This window comes from Primulina tabacum, chromosome 3 (assembly GCF_025594145.1).
Source record: "Primulina tabacum isolate GXHZ01 chromosome 3, ASM2559414v2, whole genome shotgun sequence".
NCBI classification, from domain to species: domain Eukaryota; kingdom Viridiplantae; phylum Streptophyta; class Magnoliopsida; order Lamiales; family Gesneriaceae; genus Primulina; species Primulina tabacum.
In genome coordinates, this window is record NC_134552.1 from 38327011 (window position 1) to 38350638 (window position 23628).

Here is a 23628-nt window from a genome sequence, read left to right on the forward strand (position 1 = left end):
GGTCCCCTATTGCACATGGTACATCGAATTTCCCGGGGTCTTGCAACTTCTGTTGAAGATTTTTTTGTATCTCCTTATCGCCTCCTTCGGTAAGTGCCACTTCCTCCAAATCTGTATACTCAATGTTAATGTGTAGGTTCTTGAAATCTTCAAGACCTCTTTTCTTTTGAAACTCAGCATTCAAATGTATAATTTTCTGTAGGCTTCATCCTGTTCAGTCCAAGTTTCTTGTAAAGAGAACTTGGCATTACATTCACGTTCGCCCCTGAATCACAAATAGCTTTTCCCACTATTTGGTCCCCTATTGCACATGGTACAACGAATTTCTCGAGGTTTTGTAGCTTCTGTGGAATATTTCTTTGTATCTCCTCGGCCTCCTTCGGTAAGTGCCACTTCCTCCAGATCTGCAGACTGGATGTTAATGTGTAGGTACTTTTAATCTTGAAGACCTTTTTTTTTTTGAAACTCAGCATTCAATGTGTAATTATGTGGGGGTAGAGAAGTAAGGAAATATCAGTGCACTGATCCAAATCGTATCTCTTACTTTTCTTACCTCGGATGCCTTTGCTTGGAGTTGACTCTTCTTCCAGGATGGGCGTGGGATCAAATTTTTCCTTTTCTGCTTCTACCATTCCAATCTCCTCAAGATATATGAAAAAAAAGTTCACTTCTCTCATATTCTTGTCTCCACTCTTTGGTACTACGCCTGAAGATTGAGACGTGAGTTGCCTTGTTATCTGTCCAAACTGCGACTCAAGGATTTTCCAAAAAGCACCAACATTTGCCATGTGCATCTCTAGGTTGTCAAGCCTAGTCTCTGAACGCCCCATCCTCTTTGAAGACTCATTCAAAAAAGTACTGAACAAATCCTCCAAAGATGTTTTGCCTTTGGCACACGAAAAACTTTCATGGTTACTATATAGACTGCTACTTAAAATAATACTAATTTTTTTTTGGAAAATTAGAACTTTAAGCGTGCAAGCAATAGTAGCTGAAAATCTCGCATTTAAAATAAAGGTACTCAAATAACATGTGAAAATACCATAGTTTAAAAATCGCCAAATCGTCAACCTTAGTCTTACGTTTTAAAATAATGCAAATATGAAACTTGTAAAAATCCTGTCAAACATCAACATAATAAAATGACAGAGTATGAAAATATCCATATGCTCTCCTAACTCATAACATGGTTTGCGGAAAAATAAGGTCCTCGGGTTAAAATCATCGATATGCTCACCTACATCATTCACGCCTACAGATTCTAAAGACTCAACACACCAAGATCGTTATAACAAGAATATATAAATAACATGCAACAATGAAAAGTATCGTAGCAAAAATACATTTCATGATCTTAAAAATTCGTATGCATAACCATGACCTGTCGAAGCATAAACATGTTCATATCATATCTCATCATATTGACTTATATATGTTCGTTTTCTTAATTTGAAATTCCGTTAATTATTCGTGACTTTCGTATCATCGTATTAGGCTGGATCCATCTACGTATAATCGCGGTACCCAGCGGCGGGGACGTCAACGACATTATTACCCATCCACTGAGCCTTGGCCTTACATGTCATCGTACCATCATATCATTGTATTAGTCACAACCAACTCCCTTCCTTCAAAGCATGTCATCATATTCATCACTTAATAAAATCAAGCATATATGTAAATTTTCCTTAAAATCAAACAAGCAACATATTTTTCATATTTACATTAAAAGTCATGTTCGTGATAAAATAAACATATAAAACATGTCAAATCATTTTTATGGCGCTACCAGGACTAAAAACTCGACACGTGTGCAAAATGACCATTTTGACCCTGGAAACTCTAATTGACCATTTTACCCTCGAATCTCTAAATTTCGACACGAGGCCGACCAACCCGAATCAGCCTTGAACCTACACTTCCTAGCCCACCTTTGGACCCTCCTAGACTGACCTAACCCCAACTCACAGCCCCATGCACACTGCAAGACGCTAACACTCGCTAGCCCACAAACACGCCCCAACTAGAGCAACCCTTACAATTCTCTCCCGATCGGCCTTTTGACTCCGTCCAGCAGTGCTTGAGCCCTACTAGGCCACATATCATACCCACAAGGGTCTGGTCCAAGGCTAGGGTCGGCCCTTGCACAGCCGGCACAACAAAAGCCCATGATCTAGCCATACCCGAGCCCAAACCACCACAAAAGCCGATCAACCCTCACAAATTCTCACCCTCAGCCGACTCCAGCACCTTGAAACCTATTTCCTTTACGTGAACCACCCTCTAACAACCAAACGTAGCAGACCCTTGAATCAATATCAAGAAAGACATGAGTTATGAGTCAAATGATGCATATTTCATGTCAAACCTTTGTAAAAATGACACCACATGATAATTCAAAGGATTCATCAGGAAAATACATATATATCAGCATATAAATGATGTAAATTAGGAGAAAAAGAGATACATGGCATGCCTTAGCGTTTAACCACTTGAAAAATTTGAAATCCTTGTGTAGAAATCGCACCGGAGAGGCGTGAAAGAATTTTTCACGAAAACATGAGGGAGAACCGCGGTGACTGCTGAATATTTTCGGAAAAATCTTATGTTTCTTCTATGGGGAGGGCGTCCGAGAGGTAGGTTAGGGTTAGGGTTAGAGTGTGGAGTCTTTAAATGATATACTACCTGCCCAATAAAATCTGCCTGCAACCCACGTCTCTGTAACCAAAGCTCCAATTTCTTTACTACTTGTGAGGTAAACATCTGATCTCCGGATGGAATTGAAACTCTGATTTCCAAATCCATAGCCTCTGGTATAACTCCTAGTCGCTTGAAAAAAGAATTGGATATAAACAAATGTGTAGCTCCGGAGTCTAGCAATGCATACGTGGCTACACCTGAAATATATATCCTTCCTGCGACAAACCGTACCATCAAATCTGATCGCGTTGAAACTTAAGAAATTTCTACTTCCAGTTATCCCAAAATCCTCAAAAAATTACTGATTTACTCATAGCACCCACATAAAAATCTCGAATTTGTTTCCCTCAAAATTTTAGAAATTGCAATTTGGCCCTTAAAGTTTCGAATTCTATACAATTTGGCCGTACAATGTTTGAAAATTGCAATTTTCCCAACAAATTTTTGAATTTAGCACATTTAAACCTTAAAATTATCGAAAATTAATAATTTGACCCCAATAATTCGAAAAATTCAAAAACAACCCTTAAAGTTACGGTTATTGCAATATGGTCCCTTAACCCTTAATCAATTCAATTCGATCCTTAAGTCTAACCATTTAGAACATGCAATCTAATTTATTCTAGGTTCTCCATCCCTAAATAATTCCCACAATAATAATAAAACTCATGCAATCAAGGCTGTAAATTAAAATTTCTTAAGTATAAAGGTTACCGGTGATTAGTGTAGATTCTGGCTCCGCCTCAGGCTCCTCCGCATGCATCACATACGCCCTGCCAGTAATGGGGCCCTTGTTCTTAGGGTATTCTACCACCTTGTGTCCCTCTTATTTGCATACGAAGCATATGAAGGTATCCCACATGCATTTGCCGTAGCGTAACTTGTTGCATTGCTTGCACGGCTGACCCTCCTCCGGCTTAGGAGCCCCTAGTGCCTGTGGTGGCCAGTGCTGTCTGGACCTCTTAAAATATCCTTGGGGCTTCTGCTGCCCCAAATGCCTCGGTGGCCCGGTGAACTGCTTCTTCTGTGGCTGTGAGCTAGACTAGGTTTGATGCCTTTTCCACTGCATCTCTATATCAATGTTCCTCAGGGCCTGCTCCGCCTGAAAAGCACAAGCGGTGGCCTCGTCATAGCCCGCCAGTCTCATCAGCATAACGTCCTGGCGCAAAGTGGGGGCACAAAGTGACAGCTCAAGTCGAACTTCCTGATAAATTCGGCAACCGTCGTGTCCCCCTGTCAGAGACTCGTGAACTCCCTCGTGAAGTGACATCTGCTGGAAAATATTTATTGTAGAAGATCTCCTTGAACTGATTCCAAGTTAGGGTAGTCAAGTCCACCTCATGAGCAGCTCCCTCCCACCAAAAGGATGCGTCATCTTCCAAGTACTGAAAATGTAGCTCCAAAGATCGAATCCAACCCTCCGCCACGAAAGGGTCAGTGGAACCCCTGAACTCCTTTGGGTGGAGCCGTCAGAACTGCTCATATATGTCTGTCTGGGGTCGGGAGCCTAAAACTGTGCCTGCTCCATAAGTCTGGCAATAACCTCAAAGACTCGGGTAGCTGCATCTCCTGGCGGTGGTGGTGGTGGTGGGAGGCCTGTATAGCCTCCAGTAGTATCATCTAGTCGGTCCGTACTAGGGGCGCATCTGGGAGGCATGATATCTGAATACAGTCCAAATTCCATACGTAATCCATCATGGATTTTATTCTAGTTTTCAAAACATTTAGTCCTTGAATCATGAAAGCAACAAAAAATGCACTGTGAATCGCTTTAAAACATGTATAATGTAATCATGAAGGTGATAGCATTATAATATTTAAAACATTTAAAACTTACAGACTTGAGGCTTGAAGCCTGAGCTGCAGAAGGTGGCGGTGACATAATATACTACTAACTGTAAAAACTGCTATTAAAATACTACAAAATTTTTATTCCCGAAAATTAGAACTTTAAGCGTGCATGCAATAGTAGTTGAAAATATCGAATTTTAAAATAAAGGTACTCAAATAACAGTTGCAAGTACCACAGTTTAAAAATCGTCAAATCGTCAACCCTAGTCTTACGTTTTAAAATAATGCAAACATGAAACATGTAAAAATCCTGTCAGACATCAACAAGATAAAATGACAGAATATGAAAATATTCATAATCTCTAGCAACTCGTAATATGATGTGTTGAAAAATAAGGTTCTCGGGTTAGCTTGCGCACATCAAGCCCCTCCTACTCAGACTTCGACGCCTCCAGTCTCCTCATCGATATGCTCACCTGCATAATTCACGCCTAGTGAGTATAAAAACTCAACACTTCAAAATCGTTATAACAAGTACATATACATAACATGCAACAATGAAAAGTATCATAGCAAAAATTCATTTCATGATCTTAAAAAGTATGCTTAACCATGACATGTCGAAGCATAAACATGTTCATATCATATCTCATCATATCAACATATACGTGTTTGTTTTCTTAATTCGAATTCCGTTAATTATTTATGGCTTTTGTATCATTGTATTAGGCGATGGATCCATCTACGTATAACCGCAGTACCCAGCGACGGGGACATCAGCGACAGTATTATCCTTCCACTGAGCCTTGATCTTATAGTTCATCGTATTATCATATCATCGTATTAGTCACAACCAACTCCCTTCCTTCAAATCATGTCATCATATTCATCATTTAATAAAATCATGCATATACGTCAATTTTCCTTCAAATCAAGCATGCAACGTATTTTTCATATTTACATAAAAAGTCAAGTTCGCGATAACATAAACATTTAAAACATGTCAAATCGTGTTTAGGGCGCCGCCATGAATAAAAACTTGACCCGTATGCAAAATGATCATTTTGCCCTTGGAAACCCTAATGACCATTTAAAACCCGGACCTCTAAATTTCGACCCGAGGCCAACCAACCCGAACCAGCTTTGAACCAAGCATTCATAGCCCACATTTCGACCCTCTTGGACTGACCTAACCCCAGCTCACAGCCCCATTCACGCTGCAAGACGCAAACACTCCCTAGCCCACAAACACTCCCCAACCGAGACCAACCATTACACTTATCGCCCTATCGGCCTCATGACTCCATCCAGCAGCGTTGGAGCCTTCCTAGGCCACGGCTCAGACCCAGCATAGTCTGTTCCAAGGCTAGGTTCAGCCCTTGCACAGCCAGCGCACCACAAGACCATGATCTAGCCATACCCGAACCCAAACCGCCACAAGTGCCGATCGGCCCTCACAAATTCTCACCCTCAGCCGACTCCAGCACCTTGACACCTCTTTCCTTGACGTGAACTGCCCTCTAACCGCCAGCCGTAGCAGCCCTTGCATCAATATAAAGAAAGACGTGAGTTATGAGTCAAATGATGCATATTTCGTGTCTAACCTTTGCAAAAATGACACCACATGATAAGTCAAAAGATTCCTCATTCAAATACATATATATCATTAGAGAAATGGTGTAAATTATGAGAAAAAGAGATACATGGTGTGCCTTAGCATTTAACCACTCGAAAACTAGGAAATCCTTGTGTAGAATGCGCATCGGAGATGCAGGGTAGAATTTTTCTTGAAAACTTGAGGGAGAACCGAGGTGCCTGCTGAATATTTTTCGAGATATCTGATGTTGCTGCTATGGGGAGGGCGGTCGAGAGGTAGTTTAGGGTTAGGGTTAGAGTGTGGAGTGTTTAAATGGTATACTTAAGCACAAATGGGCCCTTAAATAAATATTAAATGGATTAAAAGGGTTTTGGGCATATCAAGTAAGAAAAAAAACCCATCGAGCCCCAATAATACTCCAAAAAATATTTTGTTTTAGTACGTTTTAGAAAGTATTGCTAGAACCCTCAAAAAGTCTCCCAACTCGCAAAATTTGGAGTATCAGTTAAAAATATGACCCGACAGGTAAAAATACCCCTCCAAGGCCCATTTTCAAAAATCTCACCTAAAGACACCATATATTAAATAATTAAAAAGAATTATTTAATAAAAATATTTTTTCTAATTATCCCTGGTCTTCATTCCTAGTTTGAGTGCGAAATACAAACTTAAAGTCCTAATGCATGAAATCTTAAATACCCAAGAAATAAACACATAATCATGCAATAAATGCATAAAAATCATTAAACACATATTTTAAATAAAAACCATAGATTGCATGCAATCAGGTTACGTAGTTCAAATTTACTAGACCTTACAGTTACGTAGGCTAGGATTATATTGATTTGGAAAAGAGTTACCTCGATAGTCGTCATATCCATGATTATTGATGTAATGTGCTGTTTTCATGCTTGGCCCTTTTTTTTGCAGCTATATGTATATTGTCCTTTATTCATTGATGCGAGTTGGGTAGTCAGTGCAGAAAATTGCATAGTAAGTGAATTGATGGGGTCCACTACATACAACTGGGTTGTTTTCTTCACTCCTTATATCTCACTGGGCCACTGGTAGATGTTGATTGTCATCTGCTCAAGCAAATCGTAAGCTTGGTCAAGATATTTCGCAAATATTGTACCACCAGTGGCTGCATCAACCGTCATCCGTGTCTGGCCATTCAACCCATTATTATAGAACAACTCAATCTGCACCCAGTATTCATAACCATGGTTTGAGCATCTTCTGAGAAGTTCCTTGTAACATTCCCACTTCGTACAACTGCTCATATTCGGTATGCCGAAAGGTGCTGATCTTGATCTTCAGCTGTGCAGATTTGGCATGTTGGAAATATTTTGCAAGGAATTTTATAGCCAATTCCTACCACGTAGTTATGCTCCCTAGCGGCAGTGAATGGAGCCAAACTCTAGCTTGATCCCTGAGTGAAAATGGAAACAGATTCAATCTAATAATATCATCAGGAACATTATTAATTTTTACTGTGTCTGTAATATCCAGGAACGTCATCAGATGCAAGTGCGGATCTGCAGTTGCTGCTCTCCCAAACTCTTTCTGCTGAACCGTGTTAATCAGTGATGGCTTTAGCTTGAAATTTGATAGGATCGATTGACGTGTCAAGAGTGTTTAGAAAGGGGGGTTGAATAAACACTCTCAATTAATATTGGTCTTATCGAATTTTTGAGTTCAGTTTGGTGACAAACTGATTCTCGGAATCTTGTTGGTCAATATCAATCAGTTAAACTGAGGTAGTTGCGGAAGGTAACTGACTGACAGATAGAATACAGAACTGAAATAAAATACACAAGGATTGTTTCTGGATGTTCGGAGAATTCAATTACTCCTACGTCACCCCTTCTATCACAAGGATAGGATTTCCACTAAAAGACTTTGATCCAATACAACACTTGTACAGACCCACTTCAGTTAGGACTTACCCACTGCCTAAACTGAAACTCTTAGTATTACAAAATGATCTCTGTGCGTAACTGATCTTAGTATTATTACAGAGTGCTAGTTTGCTCAACTTGTAGCCTTGATTGCTACGAATAAATCAAGTAAGAGTGAGCTGAGATTTTGACAGAGTAATAGCAAGTTTTGAATGATGTATCGTCACTTCTTCTTTTTCTTCTGCCATATTTATACTCTTCTTTACCAACGGTAATCTTGAGATAAATTTGAATCTTTGTATCCGTTGGTTTCCACTTGATTATTCCTTCGATATTGTTTGCTTCATTTATTGTAATTCGGCGTCTTAATTGCTTTGTCCGGAATGCGTTGTTTTAAGTAGTCTTGGTTGTTGTGCGGTGCTCTTGTAATCTGTTATGTCTTCTTTGTTCTTTCCCGAGACATCTTCAGTTGAGAGACTTTGAGGCATTCGGCTGAATGTTTTAACTGATCAGTTCCAACTGATCAGTTTACTCTGTATCATTGTATCAGCTGATTTCAGTTGATAAGTTCAGTTGCCGAATTTGCTTGCGCGTATCAGTTGATTCATATTTTGTTAATCGATTGATTCATGTTTTGTCAAACTCCAGAATCTAGTTTCCAACAAAATTTTTAGCATTTATCGTTCTGCGAGCTATGCCAGAGTAGTAGGCATTGATCACCGTTTTGAAATTGCCTGTGATAGGCACCACAGGAGGGAGTGGGTTTTCGTTCTCTCTGTATTCAGCCATTGATTTAACCTCTTCTCTTCGTGTTTTTCTCAAGGCTCTTGCAGTCTTTTCAAATTCTGGATCAAAAAGCAACGAGTTGAGACTTTGTGTTTTTTGCATAAACTACAACAGAGGGGAATCAGGTTAGTGACTAAATAATAATAAAAAAACAAATCTATATTAAATTCTAGACTAATTAATAGCGATGTTAATATTAAAATTAATTAGAGTACTTCCTCGACAACGACGCCAAAAACTTGTTGCTATATTTGAAAACCGCAAGTGTGCGGTGTCAGGTTTTAGTACTCGATGGAGCATAGATGTCGATCTCACAGAGAGTGCAATTTAATTATACATTAATTACCACAATTAAAATAATCAAACTTTATTTAGAAATTTACTATGCTGTTTGTTGTTAATTATGAACTAAAACTAATGAAAGCGCACAAATGTTTAAAAACCAGTGAGAATAAGAATCTAAAGGTACGATTTCACTTGGTCTTAACAATATTAAACTATCATTGAGATCAATATATATAATTTCAGCTCGTTTACTACCCAATAATTCTCAACTATTTCTAATCTCTTTCCCAAGTGGTTCGCACAAATCTATTAAAAAGTCAACTTCTATATACCTATCAAAAATCAAAGAACAAATAATTTCAATTGCACAATAATTCTTTTGATGTATTTGTTTGAGTTATCGGCCTCTGAGCTCTATAAACACCAACAATATATTTTCTTACGGTCCTATTCAAAATCCCTACTCCCGAGTCATAGATTTCAAATAAAAATGATAATTCCATTATTGATCAAGTAATTGGACGCACTAAAATCCGGAAAATATAAATAAACAAGAAGAACTTTGCATATAACAATTAATAAATAAAGATTCGACTAAGCTACATCGTCATCTAGATTAAAGAAATTAGTTCATAACGGAAAAAAGATAAAAAAAATTCACGTTTTTTGACATCACTAATAGACTAAAATTAAGTAAGAAGAATGGAAGAAGAATCGAATCAGAATTGTGACTCCTTCAGTAACGTCCCAAAAATTTGAAGGTCCACGTGAACCACATACATGAAATTTATCAATTTTTTTAGGTATTTAATTAATTATTTTGAATGAATTAAATACATGTTTGTGAGATGAATATGTGTTTTATTGTATGATTTATCAAAGTTTCATGCATAAGGGCTTTTAGTAGCTTTCGCGCTCGAACGATGAAAAACCGATGATAATTAAGGAAAAATGTTTTCATTATATATTTATTTTCATTATTTAATATATAGTGTTAATAAGGGTGATTTTTGAAAATGGACCTTGTTAAGACATTTTTATTCGACGAGTCGTATTTTAAACAGGTACGCAAAATTTAGCGAATCGAAGGACTTTTTGAGGGTTAGGGAATATTTTCAAAAACGTACCTAAACGAAATATTTTTCGGGAATTTTATTCGGCTTGATGGGATTATTTTGTTGCTTAATGGGCCAAAAATCCTTTTAAACAATTTAATTTTTATTAAGGGCCCATTAGTGTATAATTATATTAACTTAACCACAATAATCAAACCCTAAACACCCCCACAACTCATGGCCGCCCTCTCCCATTCAGCAGCAATATTCTAAATTTCCAGCAGCTCCACCTTCGAAAATCCTCTCAAAGTTTTTAAAGAAATCATTCCCTGCATCTTCGGTGCTCGTCCTACGCAAAGATATCTAAAGTTTCAAGCGTATATTCGCAAAGGCATGCCATAAATCCCTTTTTCTCATCATTCACGCTAATATATGCTGATGTGTGTGTGTTTGCATGAGGAATGCTTAAATCCTTTATGTTGAATCTTTTATGCATTGTTTTGTCACGAAATATGCATTTGTTGACATATAACTCACTGTTTTTGTTGTTGTTGTGTAAGAGGATGCCGATTTGTGATGCTAGGGGGCTTAACACGTCAAAGGGTAAGGTGTCTAAGTGCTGGAGTCACGAGTTGGTCACATTTTGTGGGAGGGCCGATCGGTTTTCTTGAGGGGCTAGGGTTTGCGGTTGGTCGGGTGAAAGTAAAGGTAGGCTCGGAAAAAGAGGGCTGAACCAGGCCATGGTGCAGTCCAGAAAGATCCAAAGCGAGGCCTAGGGGACATCCATACATAGTTGGTCTTGAGTAGAAGGGAGTTCCAAGAGCTAGGAGTCGATTTAGGACGATACGGTGGCTAAATTGTGTGTTTCTTGAGGAACCGAGGGATGCGCAAGCATGGAGCCAAGAGCAATGCCTAGTTCGGTCAAGGAGCGTCCAGAGGTGGGCTAGGAAGAGTTGATTAAGGTGTGGTCCCCGTTGGTTTGGTCTAAGGTCGAGAAATCGAGGGTTTAGTACACTAGGGTTCGAATCATTTTGGTGCAGAAAAATCCAGCAACTTTCAGGTGCTGTTCGAGGGTCTTAAGTGGGCTGGTCTAGGTGGTTTAAGGGCTGGTAGTGTATGGTTGAGGCAGGGTTTAAGCTCGGAAAGTTTTGGTTAAGTTTCGGGTTGATTAAGATTAAAACCGAGACCCAGGTCCAAATTTTAAAACGAATCGTATAAGTTATGAAACATGCAGTACTTTTCACTGTTGCATGTTATGAATATGCACTTGCGATTCAGGTCTATCGAGTCATTAGACTCACTAGGTGTGAATGATACAGTTGAGCATATTGATGAGGAGATTGGAGGCATTGAAGACTGAGTAGGCTGAGCTGGGGGTGCACATGTTTACCCGAGGACCGTGCATTTTTCTGGATATTATGGTAATGAGTCATGGGTGTAAATAATATTTAAAATATTTTTGCATATATTTATATGTTGATGATTTTGACAGATGTTGAGTTCTTTTAAAATAGAAGACTAGGAGACTGATTTAATTTTAAGATTTAATTGACTGCAGTTATTTTTATTCAATGGCTGGTTGATTTTTTTTTAGAAATGCATGATTGACTACTTTTATTGCATGCATGTGTTCGAGGATTTTCGAAAAGAGATTTGAAAAAAATATGTTTCAGTAGATTTTTAAGCAGTAGACATTTATGTTGGTATTAGAGAAAGGGTCCTGTATAGGGTTGTGTCACCGCCAGCTTCTGCAGCTATGTTTTCAAGCTTCAAGTCTGTAAGTTTAAATGTCTTAAATGTTTTTACTGCTATCACCTGCATGTCCTAAATTTCCTCATTGCGACTGTTTTAACATCACATTCTCTTGTGATTACTATCATCACTGGTCGGGAAATTTTCTTGTTTCCATATTCTTTTCTCATAGTAGCTAGTTCCATCACTCTATTGTTAAATCTTTTATCAAAATCGTTCATGGATTCCCCATGCTTCATTTTTATACTGTAAAATTTCTGTATGGCCACAAAAGTTTTGTTTTCTCTAGTTTGATAATTGACATCGCATAATTAGATCAGTTTCTCCCAAATTTCTTTCGTAGTTGAGCACATTTTAATCTTGCTGAAGGTGTTCTTATCTAGTGTTTTATAAAGCATTTCCTTTTCTACTTTGTCCAGGTTTGCTTCTTTTTTCCTTCTATTCTATACTTTATTTTTCAACCATCTTTGGTTCATATTCTATTAGGATCGAAGCTAAATTTAGAGGGGGTTGAATAAGTTTAGCTAAAAATATATTTTTGTTGGGTTAGAAACATCGACATTTTTTTCTTGTCAGTAGAGTTTTTAGCAACTAAATCAGTCTAGTTGTGGGAAAGTAGGGTTACTCAAAATGCACTACAACAAACGACAAAGGATAACTCCAAATCCCCGGATTCGTTACAGTCCCTCCTGTGATACTCCAACCTCCCCATGAGTTGGTTATTCCTAAATGAGTCATGAAGGGTATAACGAACTTACCCTGTCTCCACATTGGATCCAGAACAGGGTCAGAAGGATCAAAAACTGCTAATTCATACAGAGCCATCGAGCCCGCCCAACGAGCAACCAGAACTGTATGCATTATATGAACGGAAAGCAACCGGCCGGGATCATTCAATACAATGGTATGAACACGATACCAAGGCAAACCCATGGAAAATACCCATTTCGCAAAGAAAAACGGACATGCGTAACTTTATTGCATTGTAAAAGACTATACTATGACTATCCTATGGACCTCCCTTGTTCAAGGGATTATTTCCTAACAAGGGAAGCGTTAGGTTAATTTTTATTCTATTCTGTTCATAATAATTGAACAATTCTGTTCGTAGGAACAAAGAGAAGCAGGTTTATTCTATACTCGATAAGTACCAATACGCAACGCGGGGTTGATACCATTAGAGTTTTTAGCAAGTAAACCAGTCTAGTTGTGGGAAAGTAGGGTTACTCAAAATGCACTACAACAAACGACAACGGATATACGGATATATCCATTGTCGTTGGTCATTTAAAACTATTGGAATTGATCGTGTTGTTGAAAGTTCATTCAACGACAACGGGTTTTGAGTAAGCTGTCGCTCATTAGCGACGGTAACCGTCGCTAATTTTTACCGACGGGTTTTGAGTAAGCTGTCGCTCATTAGGGACGGTTTAAGATTTTAGCGACGGTTTCTGACTAAGCCGACCCAAATTAGCGATAGTTCTTGACTAAGTCGGCGCTAATTAGTGACGGTTTAGACATAATCCGTCGTTAATTTTTTTAAGTAAAACAAAAAAATTAATTTTATAATTTAATAAATGTACCAAAAAACTTACAATATGACTAAGCTAATAATATTCATGATCTTAACTAACACTTCAAAATTTACCAAGGATTGAAGCGAAAAAACGTATCCTAAATCGAAACTAAAATCGTCTAAGAGAGAAAAATTTATCGTGTGTAGGAAAATGGATCGAAAACACGGATATTTATAGACAATTAGAGACGGTTGTATATTTAACCATCGCTATTAGCGACTGTTGTTCTTTAAACCATCGCTATTTTAAAAGTTGCGACTGCTTTAATAAAACTGTCGCAATTTTTAAAACAGTTGAAAGCGACAGTTTTGTTTAAACCGTCACTATTTAAAAAATTGTGATGGTTTTAATAAAACCATCTCTAAATATTCTCTAAAACCGTCGCTAATTAACAACGGTTCGCTAAAATCGTTGTTGTTTCTCCAAAAAAACACGCTAATCACCAATGGTTAGCTAAAACCGTTGTGGTTTGTCCAAAATCCACGATATTCCACAACAGTTTTCTAAAACGGTTGTCGTTTGTCCAAAAAAACGATAATCCACAATGTTTTTGTTAAAACCGTTGTTAAAAGTAAAAACACAACTGTTTTCCAATAAAATCGTTGTCTTTTGAGTGTTGTTGAAGGCATATTTTCTTGTAGTTATGGTTGAAGAAATGACTTTGTGGAAATGGGTTAAGACAGTTTAGCAAAATAAATGAAAAAGGTAATATGAATATGAGATTGTTTCTTGATGTTTCAAGATTTCGACACTCCTACATCACCCTTTCTTCTTCGCGGAAGGTTTGCACTAAAAAAATCTGGTAATTACATGCAATTTGAAATCACCCACTTCAGCATGACAAACATTGTCTGACTGAAACTCTTAGTAAAACTCTTATATAAAGAACTTTGAGAAGTAAGACTTCTTATTTTCAATTACAAATAGCACCGAAAAATTCAAAGCACAACTATGATCCTTGAACTGATATGATAATGATATATCGGGGTGTGTTGATTTTTTAGTTGGGATTCGAAGGCTTTATAAAGAAACTATCAGTTTTCTTGTATGATCAAAGATAAGGTGATATTAGTCATATTTAGACTCATGTCAATTGATCTATTGATATATTCAATTTGCAACGACAAAATGTTCCAAATATATTTGTTCATGAATATGGATGTCCTTGTTGCTAGTCATCGTCCTTTCTGATATATTCAAAACTTTGACTTTAACTCTAAACTTTAATCACTGATCGATAAATAAGGAAAGCTTTATCAGTTGACTCTGATTCTTAATCACTTATCAGACTGATTTACCAAAAAGGAAAAGATTTTATTCTGATTGATAGACAATAGGTGGAGCTTAATTAGTCGACCAAGAATAATTTTAGCTAACAGATTCCTTCACATGTTTTTATCCATGAGTTATGTAACGTCCCAAAAATCTGAAAGTCCACGTGAACCACGTGCAAGCAAGTTATTAAATTTTTTTCGTATTTTATTAAATTGTTTTAAAGAATTAAATGCATGTTTATTTTATTAAATTGTGTTTAATTATTTTATGCATGTTATGCATAATTTTTTCATAATAGGATTTATTTCATAATATTTTAAAAGTTCATGCATTAGGATTTTTAAGTTGCATTTCGCGCTCAAACGAGGAACGGAGACTGGGGAATTACCAGAAAATTATTTTTATTACATGATTAATTTTTATTAAATAATATAAGGTGTTTTAAAGGCATTTTTCAAGAAATAAGCTTTGTTGGGTATTTTTATCAGTCAGAAAATAATTTTTAACGGTACGTAAATTTTATCGAATCAGGGTACTTTTTGAGGGTTCGACTATTGTTTTCAAAAACTTCCCAACGCGAAATATTTTTCGGGAGTGTGTTGGGATTTAATAGGCTTACTTTTAAGCTTAATGGGCTTAAAACTCTTTTTAAACTTTTAATTAGCAATTTAGGGCCCATTAGCTATTTGTTAACTATTTAAATAATACTTAACCTACACTAAACCTAATTATTTCTCACAGCCGACACCTTCCCCTCCCCTATCAGCTTTCCTCTTGTTTTCAGCACCTCTCACAGCTGAGAACCATCGGCCAACCACCCTTCTTGCAAAGAAATTCATCTGGCGCACTCCTGACGTCCGTTCTTCATCGTTCTTGCGTAAGAATCATCAAAGGCACGCATTGTATCCATATTGCTGCATCATTCATGTGTATATATGCTGTTATGTGTGATGTTTATGGAGGTTTCATTTGGCATGTGCAGATCCGAGTCCCATGGTTTGTTTGTTTCGGTCCATGCATGTATCATTCTTTTGCATCTCACGTTTGATTTCCTGGTGCAAGGGTTGCTGATGAGAGCCTTGAGGGGCCATAAGCGTCGAGAAGGAAAGGATAGTCGGCTGGAACCGAAGGTTTATCGCTATAAGAGGGCAGATCGGGGAGCTGTGAGGAGGGGCCACGTTTTGAGAGTAGAACGAGATGTTGAGTGAGCCGGCTGCGTGGAAGACCGTTCCAGGCCGTGGACCAGCCCCTGCTGGGTCTAAGCCATGGCTTAGAGGGGGCCCCAAGCTGCTGGACACGCCTTTATAACAGCTGGTGGTGTTGAGGCGAGGCGGCCGTGTGTGTGTGCTTTTGTGTTTTAACGACCGCGTTTGTTGTTGTGTGTTTTCTTAATTGCTCGCAAGTTATAGTAAAATGTATTTTTGAGTGCAAGTGTCGATCCCACGAGAAGTATGTATATAAATGTATATTAGTGCTTGTGATTAAAATAGTCTCGACCTTATTTAAAAAATTCAATTAAAAGATTTGGTTGCAAGAATAACTAAATTGAAAATGGATTTAAATGTAACACCAAATTGTAACAAATAACAATGAAATAAAGGATCTAGAGGTCCGATTTCACGCAACTGTCCACCATGTGTGATTTCTTGTAGCTATGTTATAAAAATCATTCTTATTCATTAGCCAAGAATCCTATAATTATCTACTCCCTTTCCCGAATGTTAAGTAGATATTAGTTATCTAAAAATGGATTGCAACGTTCCCATCATTAATCTACAAATAAATAACACATCAAGCACTAGATTCTCTATGGGCTTCGATAGCATTATAGGTCCTTCCGAACTATATAAATACCATTAATGTATTTTTCTCATTTTTTGTTTATAATTTCCTCTTCCGAGTGATAAATTGTAAACATATAAATCATTCAAATTATGGCCAATAAATTGAAAGCATTAAGATTAGAACAATACAAATGAACAATATGAAGAACTTAAATAGCTTAGTTCATAGATTCTAACACATGGTTTTAATTTTGTTCCATCTTTCCTCTAGAAATAAAAATTAATTCATAATAACACAAGCAAAACAACAAAACATGGTTCTAAAACAAGACATATCAAATGAAAAATAATAGAAAGAAGAACTTAGAACAAGAGTTTGAAGGGCTGATTCCGTCCCCGGAGTTGTGCAAAAGATTTCCCAAAAAACTCGATGAATTTGGATCTTCAATCTTCTAGCTGCAGCCTCCACTCTTCCCTTGGTTCCACATTACCCTAGATGTTGAGTAAGTGATGTCTTTTTATAGTCCCAGACAAAACTCAAATCGCAGCACACAAAAATTTTGGACTTCCATGCGCAGCACACAAAAATACATATTTTCCAGATTCTGTCTTGCAATGACCGCGGGTGCGGTACTTCCACTGGTGTGTGAGTGCAGGTGCGCGCGTGGTGTATTTTTTAGTGCGGGTGCAGTGCTACACCGCGGGTGCGGTGCAATATAAGCGCGGGTGCGCTGTAGCCTCTGTATTTTTGATCTTTTGCACTTTCCAATTCAACACTTTAATACTCCAAACTCTTATTCAAAGCTTCCAAACTACAACAACAAAAACAACAACAAATCACATAAACCTGCTCAAGAATCATAAAATTCCAAGTTAAAAACCAGTAATAAAAGTGCAATAAATTGCACTTATCAAACTTCTCAAAACTTAGGATTTTGCTAGTCCACAAACAAACAAGTCATGAAATACTTTAAAGAACTTGGCCTCAAGATAATTTATCTAACTCTTTTCATGCATTCACAAGTCAAATCAATCCAACCAATTTTTCATCCGGATATAATCATGCAATCGGTTAATTTTCTTAACTTCTAATCTCTTCAAGTCATGTTTCAAAACATTCTCAATCGATTTCAATTTTTACAAACACAAATCAAGAGGTCTTTTTCGGTAAAAATTGGGTTCAAAGTAATATTCATTCAAGAAAAGAGTACCCAATAAATATTTAATGCAATGAGGTGTGTGTAAAGTTTATCAAAATTCATACTCAATGTAAGTGTTTATCGATTTTCCATAGGCTTGATCCTCCCAATCCATCTCCACTAGTATATTGGACAACTATGACTTGGTCAATAGGATTTGCAGCGCTTGTAATGTTAGGCCTTGGCTCATGGCTACAAATGAAGATTAGGAATTCAAATAAGGGAGTAAGTTGAATTATTATCTCTTTTGCAAACTCCACTTTTTTTATCTCTATTTTTTATTCATTTAATCTCTTTTTTTTTTTTCTTTTTCTCCAACTTCTTCAATGAAACATCATTCATTTTTCTTTTCTTTTGTAGGAGAATTTCAATTTCTTTAATCCTTTGAATTTTTACTCCTTTGTAAAGGTAGAAAAATAATGTATAAGATATTCAAAGGGGTGGTAAATGTGAGATATTTAAAAAGAATATCGAATGGGGGTCTTTTATACATATTCATGTGTGCCATTCGAATTCATATAAGCTACAAAGAGGTGACAAATGATAAATTATTTTTATTTGGTGGCCTGAAAGTCTCAATCGATCCAAAAAAATCACCTAAATCATTCATAAATCATAGTTTGTCCGTATTTCGCCTCGAGTGTTGTTTGGATTGTTCTAGACAAAATCTCAATTCACCAACACAAAGTAGAATCTAATCATCGTGAAAAATGGTGTCTCAATGCATAAACCAAATACATATATATTCAAAAGAAAAGTGTTTGGCTTCAACGAAATTTCAAGAACACAATTCTTTTCTCATATAGGCTCAAGAGGGTTTCAAATGAATATTTATGAACAATATAACTAGGTCCAAATAAAATCAAAGATTGCCTCAATCATATATGTGTTTGCAAAAATTTATTTCAATGTCAAATGAAAATCGCAGAGTTGTTTAGAAATTATAAGTCTCAAATTTACCAAATCTCATGATTGTTCTCTAAATTTCTCAAATTGATTGATGAACATGAATGAAATGCATGACCTTTCTTCTCAACACACAAATTTTGTTCATCATTGGCCATTTCAAAAATTTTCATGACTATGACACAACAAACACACAAGCAAATAACTCAAAAGTAAATAAAACACTCAAATAAAACTAAATAAAAAATTGAACACACAAATTAAAATAAATAACATCTCCCCCAAACTAAAATATGTGCATTGTCCTCGATGTAAATGATCATGAAAGTTAGAGGAATACACATACCTCGGACAACGACTGTCAGTGGTCATTGCCATCCTCATCATCTGTGGAATGTGTTTTGTGAGAAGGTATTTCGAATTGAAGGAGAATTTTGGAGAAGTGTTCTTCGTTGATGCTTAATTTCTGCCCCTTTCTGTTTTTAAAATCATCGACCGCGGGTGCGCTTTGCCTATTGGAAATTTTCAGTTTTCATTCAGCAAACACTGCGGGTGCAGTCAATAAAGTACCGCGGGTGCGGTATGGCTACTGGAAATTTTTTTATTTTCTGTCTTCAACGACCGCTGGTGCAATATATTTCCAGCTCATGTGCACTCTTTGAAATTGTTTTCTCCTCTAATTGTTAGTCCTAAAAAACAAAATTGGGATTCATAAGATTTGGTGGAATACAAGAACACACTAAACCAAAAAATCACAACTAAAAATAAGAATACAAGAGTAGAAGCAGAACCGAAAACGAAATGCAATAAAGAAACAAAAATTTGGGTTGCCTCCCAATAAGCGCTTGGTTTAACGTCGTCAGTCCGACTGTCACTGCACTGTTCAAGGTGGGTAGTGAGAACTTTTAGATGCCATGATTTCCAACCTTTGACCTTCAACATCCATTGTCAATTTTCTTTGTTTCAAGTCGATGATAGCTCCAGCAGTAGCCAGGAATGGTCGTCCTAGAATGATAGGAACATTCTTACTGTTCTCCACGTCTAGTACCACGAAATCTGCTGGAAACCTCAATTTATCAATTTTAAGTTCAACATCGTCTACACAACCCAATGGAACTTTCACCGATTTATCTGTCAGCTGCAAGATTACTTCCTTGGGTTTTATCTCGCTCAGTCCAAGTTTCTCGTAGAGAGAACTTGGCATTATATTCAAACTTGCTCCTGAATCACAGATAGCTTTTTTCACAAATTGACCCCCTATTTCACATGGCACAACAAATTCACCGGGATCTAGCAGCTTCTGAGGAAGATTTCTTCGTGTTACTTCTTCAAGTTCCACTTCCCCCAGATCTGCAGAATCAATATTAGTGTGTTGGTTCTTGAGATCGTCAAGAACCTTTTTCTTTTGAAATTCTGCTTGTAGTTGTAAAAATCTATGGGGGTAGGGAAGTAAAGAAATATCAATGCATTGATTCGAATCATACCTCTCATTTTTCTTACCTCGGACTCTTTTGGTTAGAATTGGTTTTTCATCCTGGATATGTGTGAGTTTAACTTCTTTCTCTTCTCTGCTTACCACACCAATCTCCTCGTGTTGTATAAAAATGGCATTCACTTCTCTCAGATTTGGGTCTGCAACCTTTTGAACTGCGCCTGATGGTTGAGATGTGAGTTGCTTCGTTATCTGCCCCATTTATGACTCAAGGATTTTCAATGAAGCACCAATATTCGCCATGTGTGTTTCAAGGTTGTCAAGTCTAGACTCAGTCCTAGCCATCCTCTTACCAGATTCAACAACAAATGTCCCAACTAAATCCTCAAATGATGGTTTCCCTTCCCCGTTTGATGTATTGAACCCCGATGGAGGATTCAATACATTCTTATTATTCGCGTATAAAAATTTTTCATGGTTTCTCAAAGTAGGATGATAAGTGTTAGGGGAGGGTTGCCTCGATAACCTCCATAGCCACCAAAGTTCCTGTTGTTGATATACTGTGATTCTTCGGGAAGAGCAGGTTCTTCAGCAACAAGCGATGGACTCTCAGTCTCTAATGTGCTCACCTTATTCATAGCCGCAATTTGAGTGGTCAGTGCAGATACCTGAGCAGTGAGTGACGTAATAGGATACACAGCATAAACTTGGTAAATCAGTCTGATATATTCAAAACTTTGACTGTAACTCTAAACTTTAATCACTGATCGATAAATACGGAAAGCTTTATCCGTTGACTCTGATTCTTAATCACTTATCAGACTGATTTACCAAAATAGAAAAGATTTTATTCTGATTGATAGACGATAGGTGGAGCATAATCAGTCGACCTAGAATCAGTTTAGCTAACAGAATCCTTCACATGTTTTTATCCATGAGTTATGTAACGTCCCAAAAATCTGAAAGTCCACGTGAACCACGTGCAAGCAAGTTATTAAATTTCTTTCGTATTTTATTAAATTGTTTTAAAGCATTAAATGCATGTTTATTTTATTAAATTGTGTTTAATTATTTTATGCATGTTATGCATAATTTTTTCATGATAGGATTTATTTCATGATATTTTAAAAGTTCATGCATTAGGATTTTTAAATTGCAGTTTCGCGCTCGAACGAGGAACGGAGACTGGGGAATTACCAGAAAATAATTTTTATTACATGATTAATTTTTATTAATTAATATAAGGTGTTTTAAAGGCATTTTTCAAGAAATGAGCTTTGTTGGGTATTTTTATCCGCCAGAGCATAATTTTTAACTGGTACGTAAATTTTATCGAATTGGGGTACTTTTTGAGGGTTCGACTATTGTTTTCAAAAACTTCCCAACGCGAAATATTTTTCGGGAGTGTGTTTTGATTTAATAGGCTTACTTTTAAGCTTAATGAGCTTAAAACTCTTTTTAAACTTTTAATTAAGCAATTTAGGGCCCATTAGCTATTTGTTAACTATTTAAATAATACTTAACCTACACTAAACCTAATTATTTCTCACAGCCGACACCTTCCCCTCCCCTATTAGCTTTCCTCTTGTTTTCAGCACCTCTCACAGCTGAGAACCATCGGCCAGCCACCCTTCTTGCAAAGAAATTCATCTGGCGCACTCCTGACGTCCGTTCTTCATCGTTCTTGCGTAGGAATCATCAAAGGCACGCATTGTATCCATATTACTGCATCATTCATGTGTATATATGCTGTTATGTCTGATGTTTATGGAGGTTTCATTTGGCATGTGCAGATCCGAGTCCCATGGTTTGTTTGTTTCGGTCCATGCATGTATCATTCTTTTGCATCTCACGTTTGATTTCATGGTGCAAGGGTTGCTGATGAGAGCCTTGAGGGGCCATAAGCAGTCGAGAAGGAAAGGATAGTAGGCTGGAACCGAAGGTTTATCGCGATAAGAGGGCAGATCGGGGAGCTGTGAGGAGGGGCCACGTTTTGAGTGTAGAACAAGCTGTTGAGTGAGCCGGCTGCGTGGAGGACCGTTCCAGGCCGTGGACCAGCCCCTGCTGGGTCTGAGCCATGGCTTAGATGGGTCCCCAAGCTGCTGGACACGCCTTTATAACAGCTGGTGGTGTTGAGGCGAGGCGGCCGCGCGTGTGTGCTTTTGTGCTTTAACGATCGCGTTTGTTGTTGCGTGTTTTCTTAATTGCTTGCAAGTTATAGTAAAATGTATTTTTGAGTGCAAGTGTCGATCCCACGAGGAGTATGTATATAAATGTATATTAGTGCTTGTGATTAAAATAGTCTCGACTTTATTTAGAAAATTCAATTAAAAGATTTGGTTGCAAGAATAACTAAATTGAAAATGGATTTAAATGTAACACCAAATTGCAACAAATAACAATGAAATAAAAAATCTAGAGGTTCGATTTTACGAAACTGTCCACCATGTGTGATTTCTTGTAGCTATGTTATAAAAATCATTCTTATTCATTAGCCAAGAATCCTATAATTATCAACTTCCTTTCTCGAATGTTAAGTAGATATTAGTTATCTAAAAATAGATTGCAACGTTCCCATCAATAATCTACAAATAAATAACACATCAAGCACTAGATTCTCTATGGGCTTCGATAGCATTATAGGTCCTTCCGAACTATATAAATACCATTAATGTATTTTTCTCATTTTTTGTTTATAATTTCCTCTTCCGAGTGATAAATTGTAAACATATAAATCATTCAAATTATGGCCAATAAATTGAAAGCATTAAGATTAGAACAATACAAATGAACAATATGAAGAACTTAAATAGCTTAGTTCATAGATTCTAACACATGGTTTCTAATTTTGTTCCATCTTTCCTCTAGAAATAAAAATTAATTCATAATAACACAAGCAAAACAACAAAACATGGTTGTAAAACAAGACATATCAAATGAAAAATAATAGAAAGAAGAACTTAGAACAAGAGTTTGAAGGGCTGATTCCGTCCCCGGAGTTGTGCAAAAGATTTCCCAAAAAACTTGATGAATTTGGATCTTTAATCTTCTAGCTGCAGCCTCCACTCTTCCCTTGGCTCCACATTACCCTAGATGGTGAGTAAGTGATGTCTTTTTATAGTCCCAGACAAAACTCAAATCGCAGCACACAAAAATTTTGGACTTCCATGCGGAGCACACAAAAATACAGATTTTCCGGATTCTGTCGTGCATTGACCGCGGGTGCGGTTAGGAAGTCATCGAGGGTGCGGTGCTTCTACTGGTGTGTGACCGCAGGTGCACGCGTGGTGCATTTTTTAGTGCGGGTGCAGTGCTACATCGCGGGTGCGCTGTAGCCTCTGTATTTTTGATCTTTTGCACTTTCCAATTCAACACTTTAATACTCCAAACTCTTATTCTAAGCTTCCAAACTACAACAACAAAAACAATAAAATTCACATAAACCTGCTCAAGAATCATAAAATTCCAAGTTAAAACCAGTAATAAAAGTGCAATAAATTGCACTTATCAAACTACCCAAAACTTAGGATTTTGCTAGTCAACAAACAAACAAGTCATGAAATACTTTAAAGAACTTGGCCTCAAGAT

The 23628-nt window shown here is 37.2% G+C and overlaps 1 protein-coding gene across 1 annotated transcript; it reads right to left on the reverse strand.

Moving 5' to 3' along the window:
* Window positions 1–19491: 19491 nt before the first annotated feature.
* On the reverse strand, window positions 19492–20301 carry LOC142538700 (uncharacterized). The gene has a single exon (XM_075644000.1). The coding sequence runs from the start codon at window positions 20299–20301 to the stop codon at window positions 19492–19494; it is 810 nt and encodes a 269-aa protein (XP_075500115.1).
* Between the last annotated feature and the right edge of the window lie 3327 nt (window positions 20302–23628).

What these genes read in the sequence shown, in the direction of transcription:
- LOC142538700 (XM_075644000.1), bottom strand. Translation starts at nt 20,301, where the DNA reads ATGGGGCAGATAACGAAGCAACTCACATCTCAACCATCAGGCGCAGTT.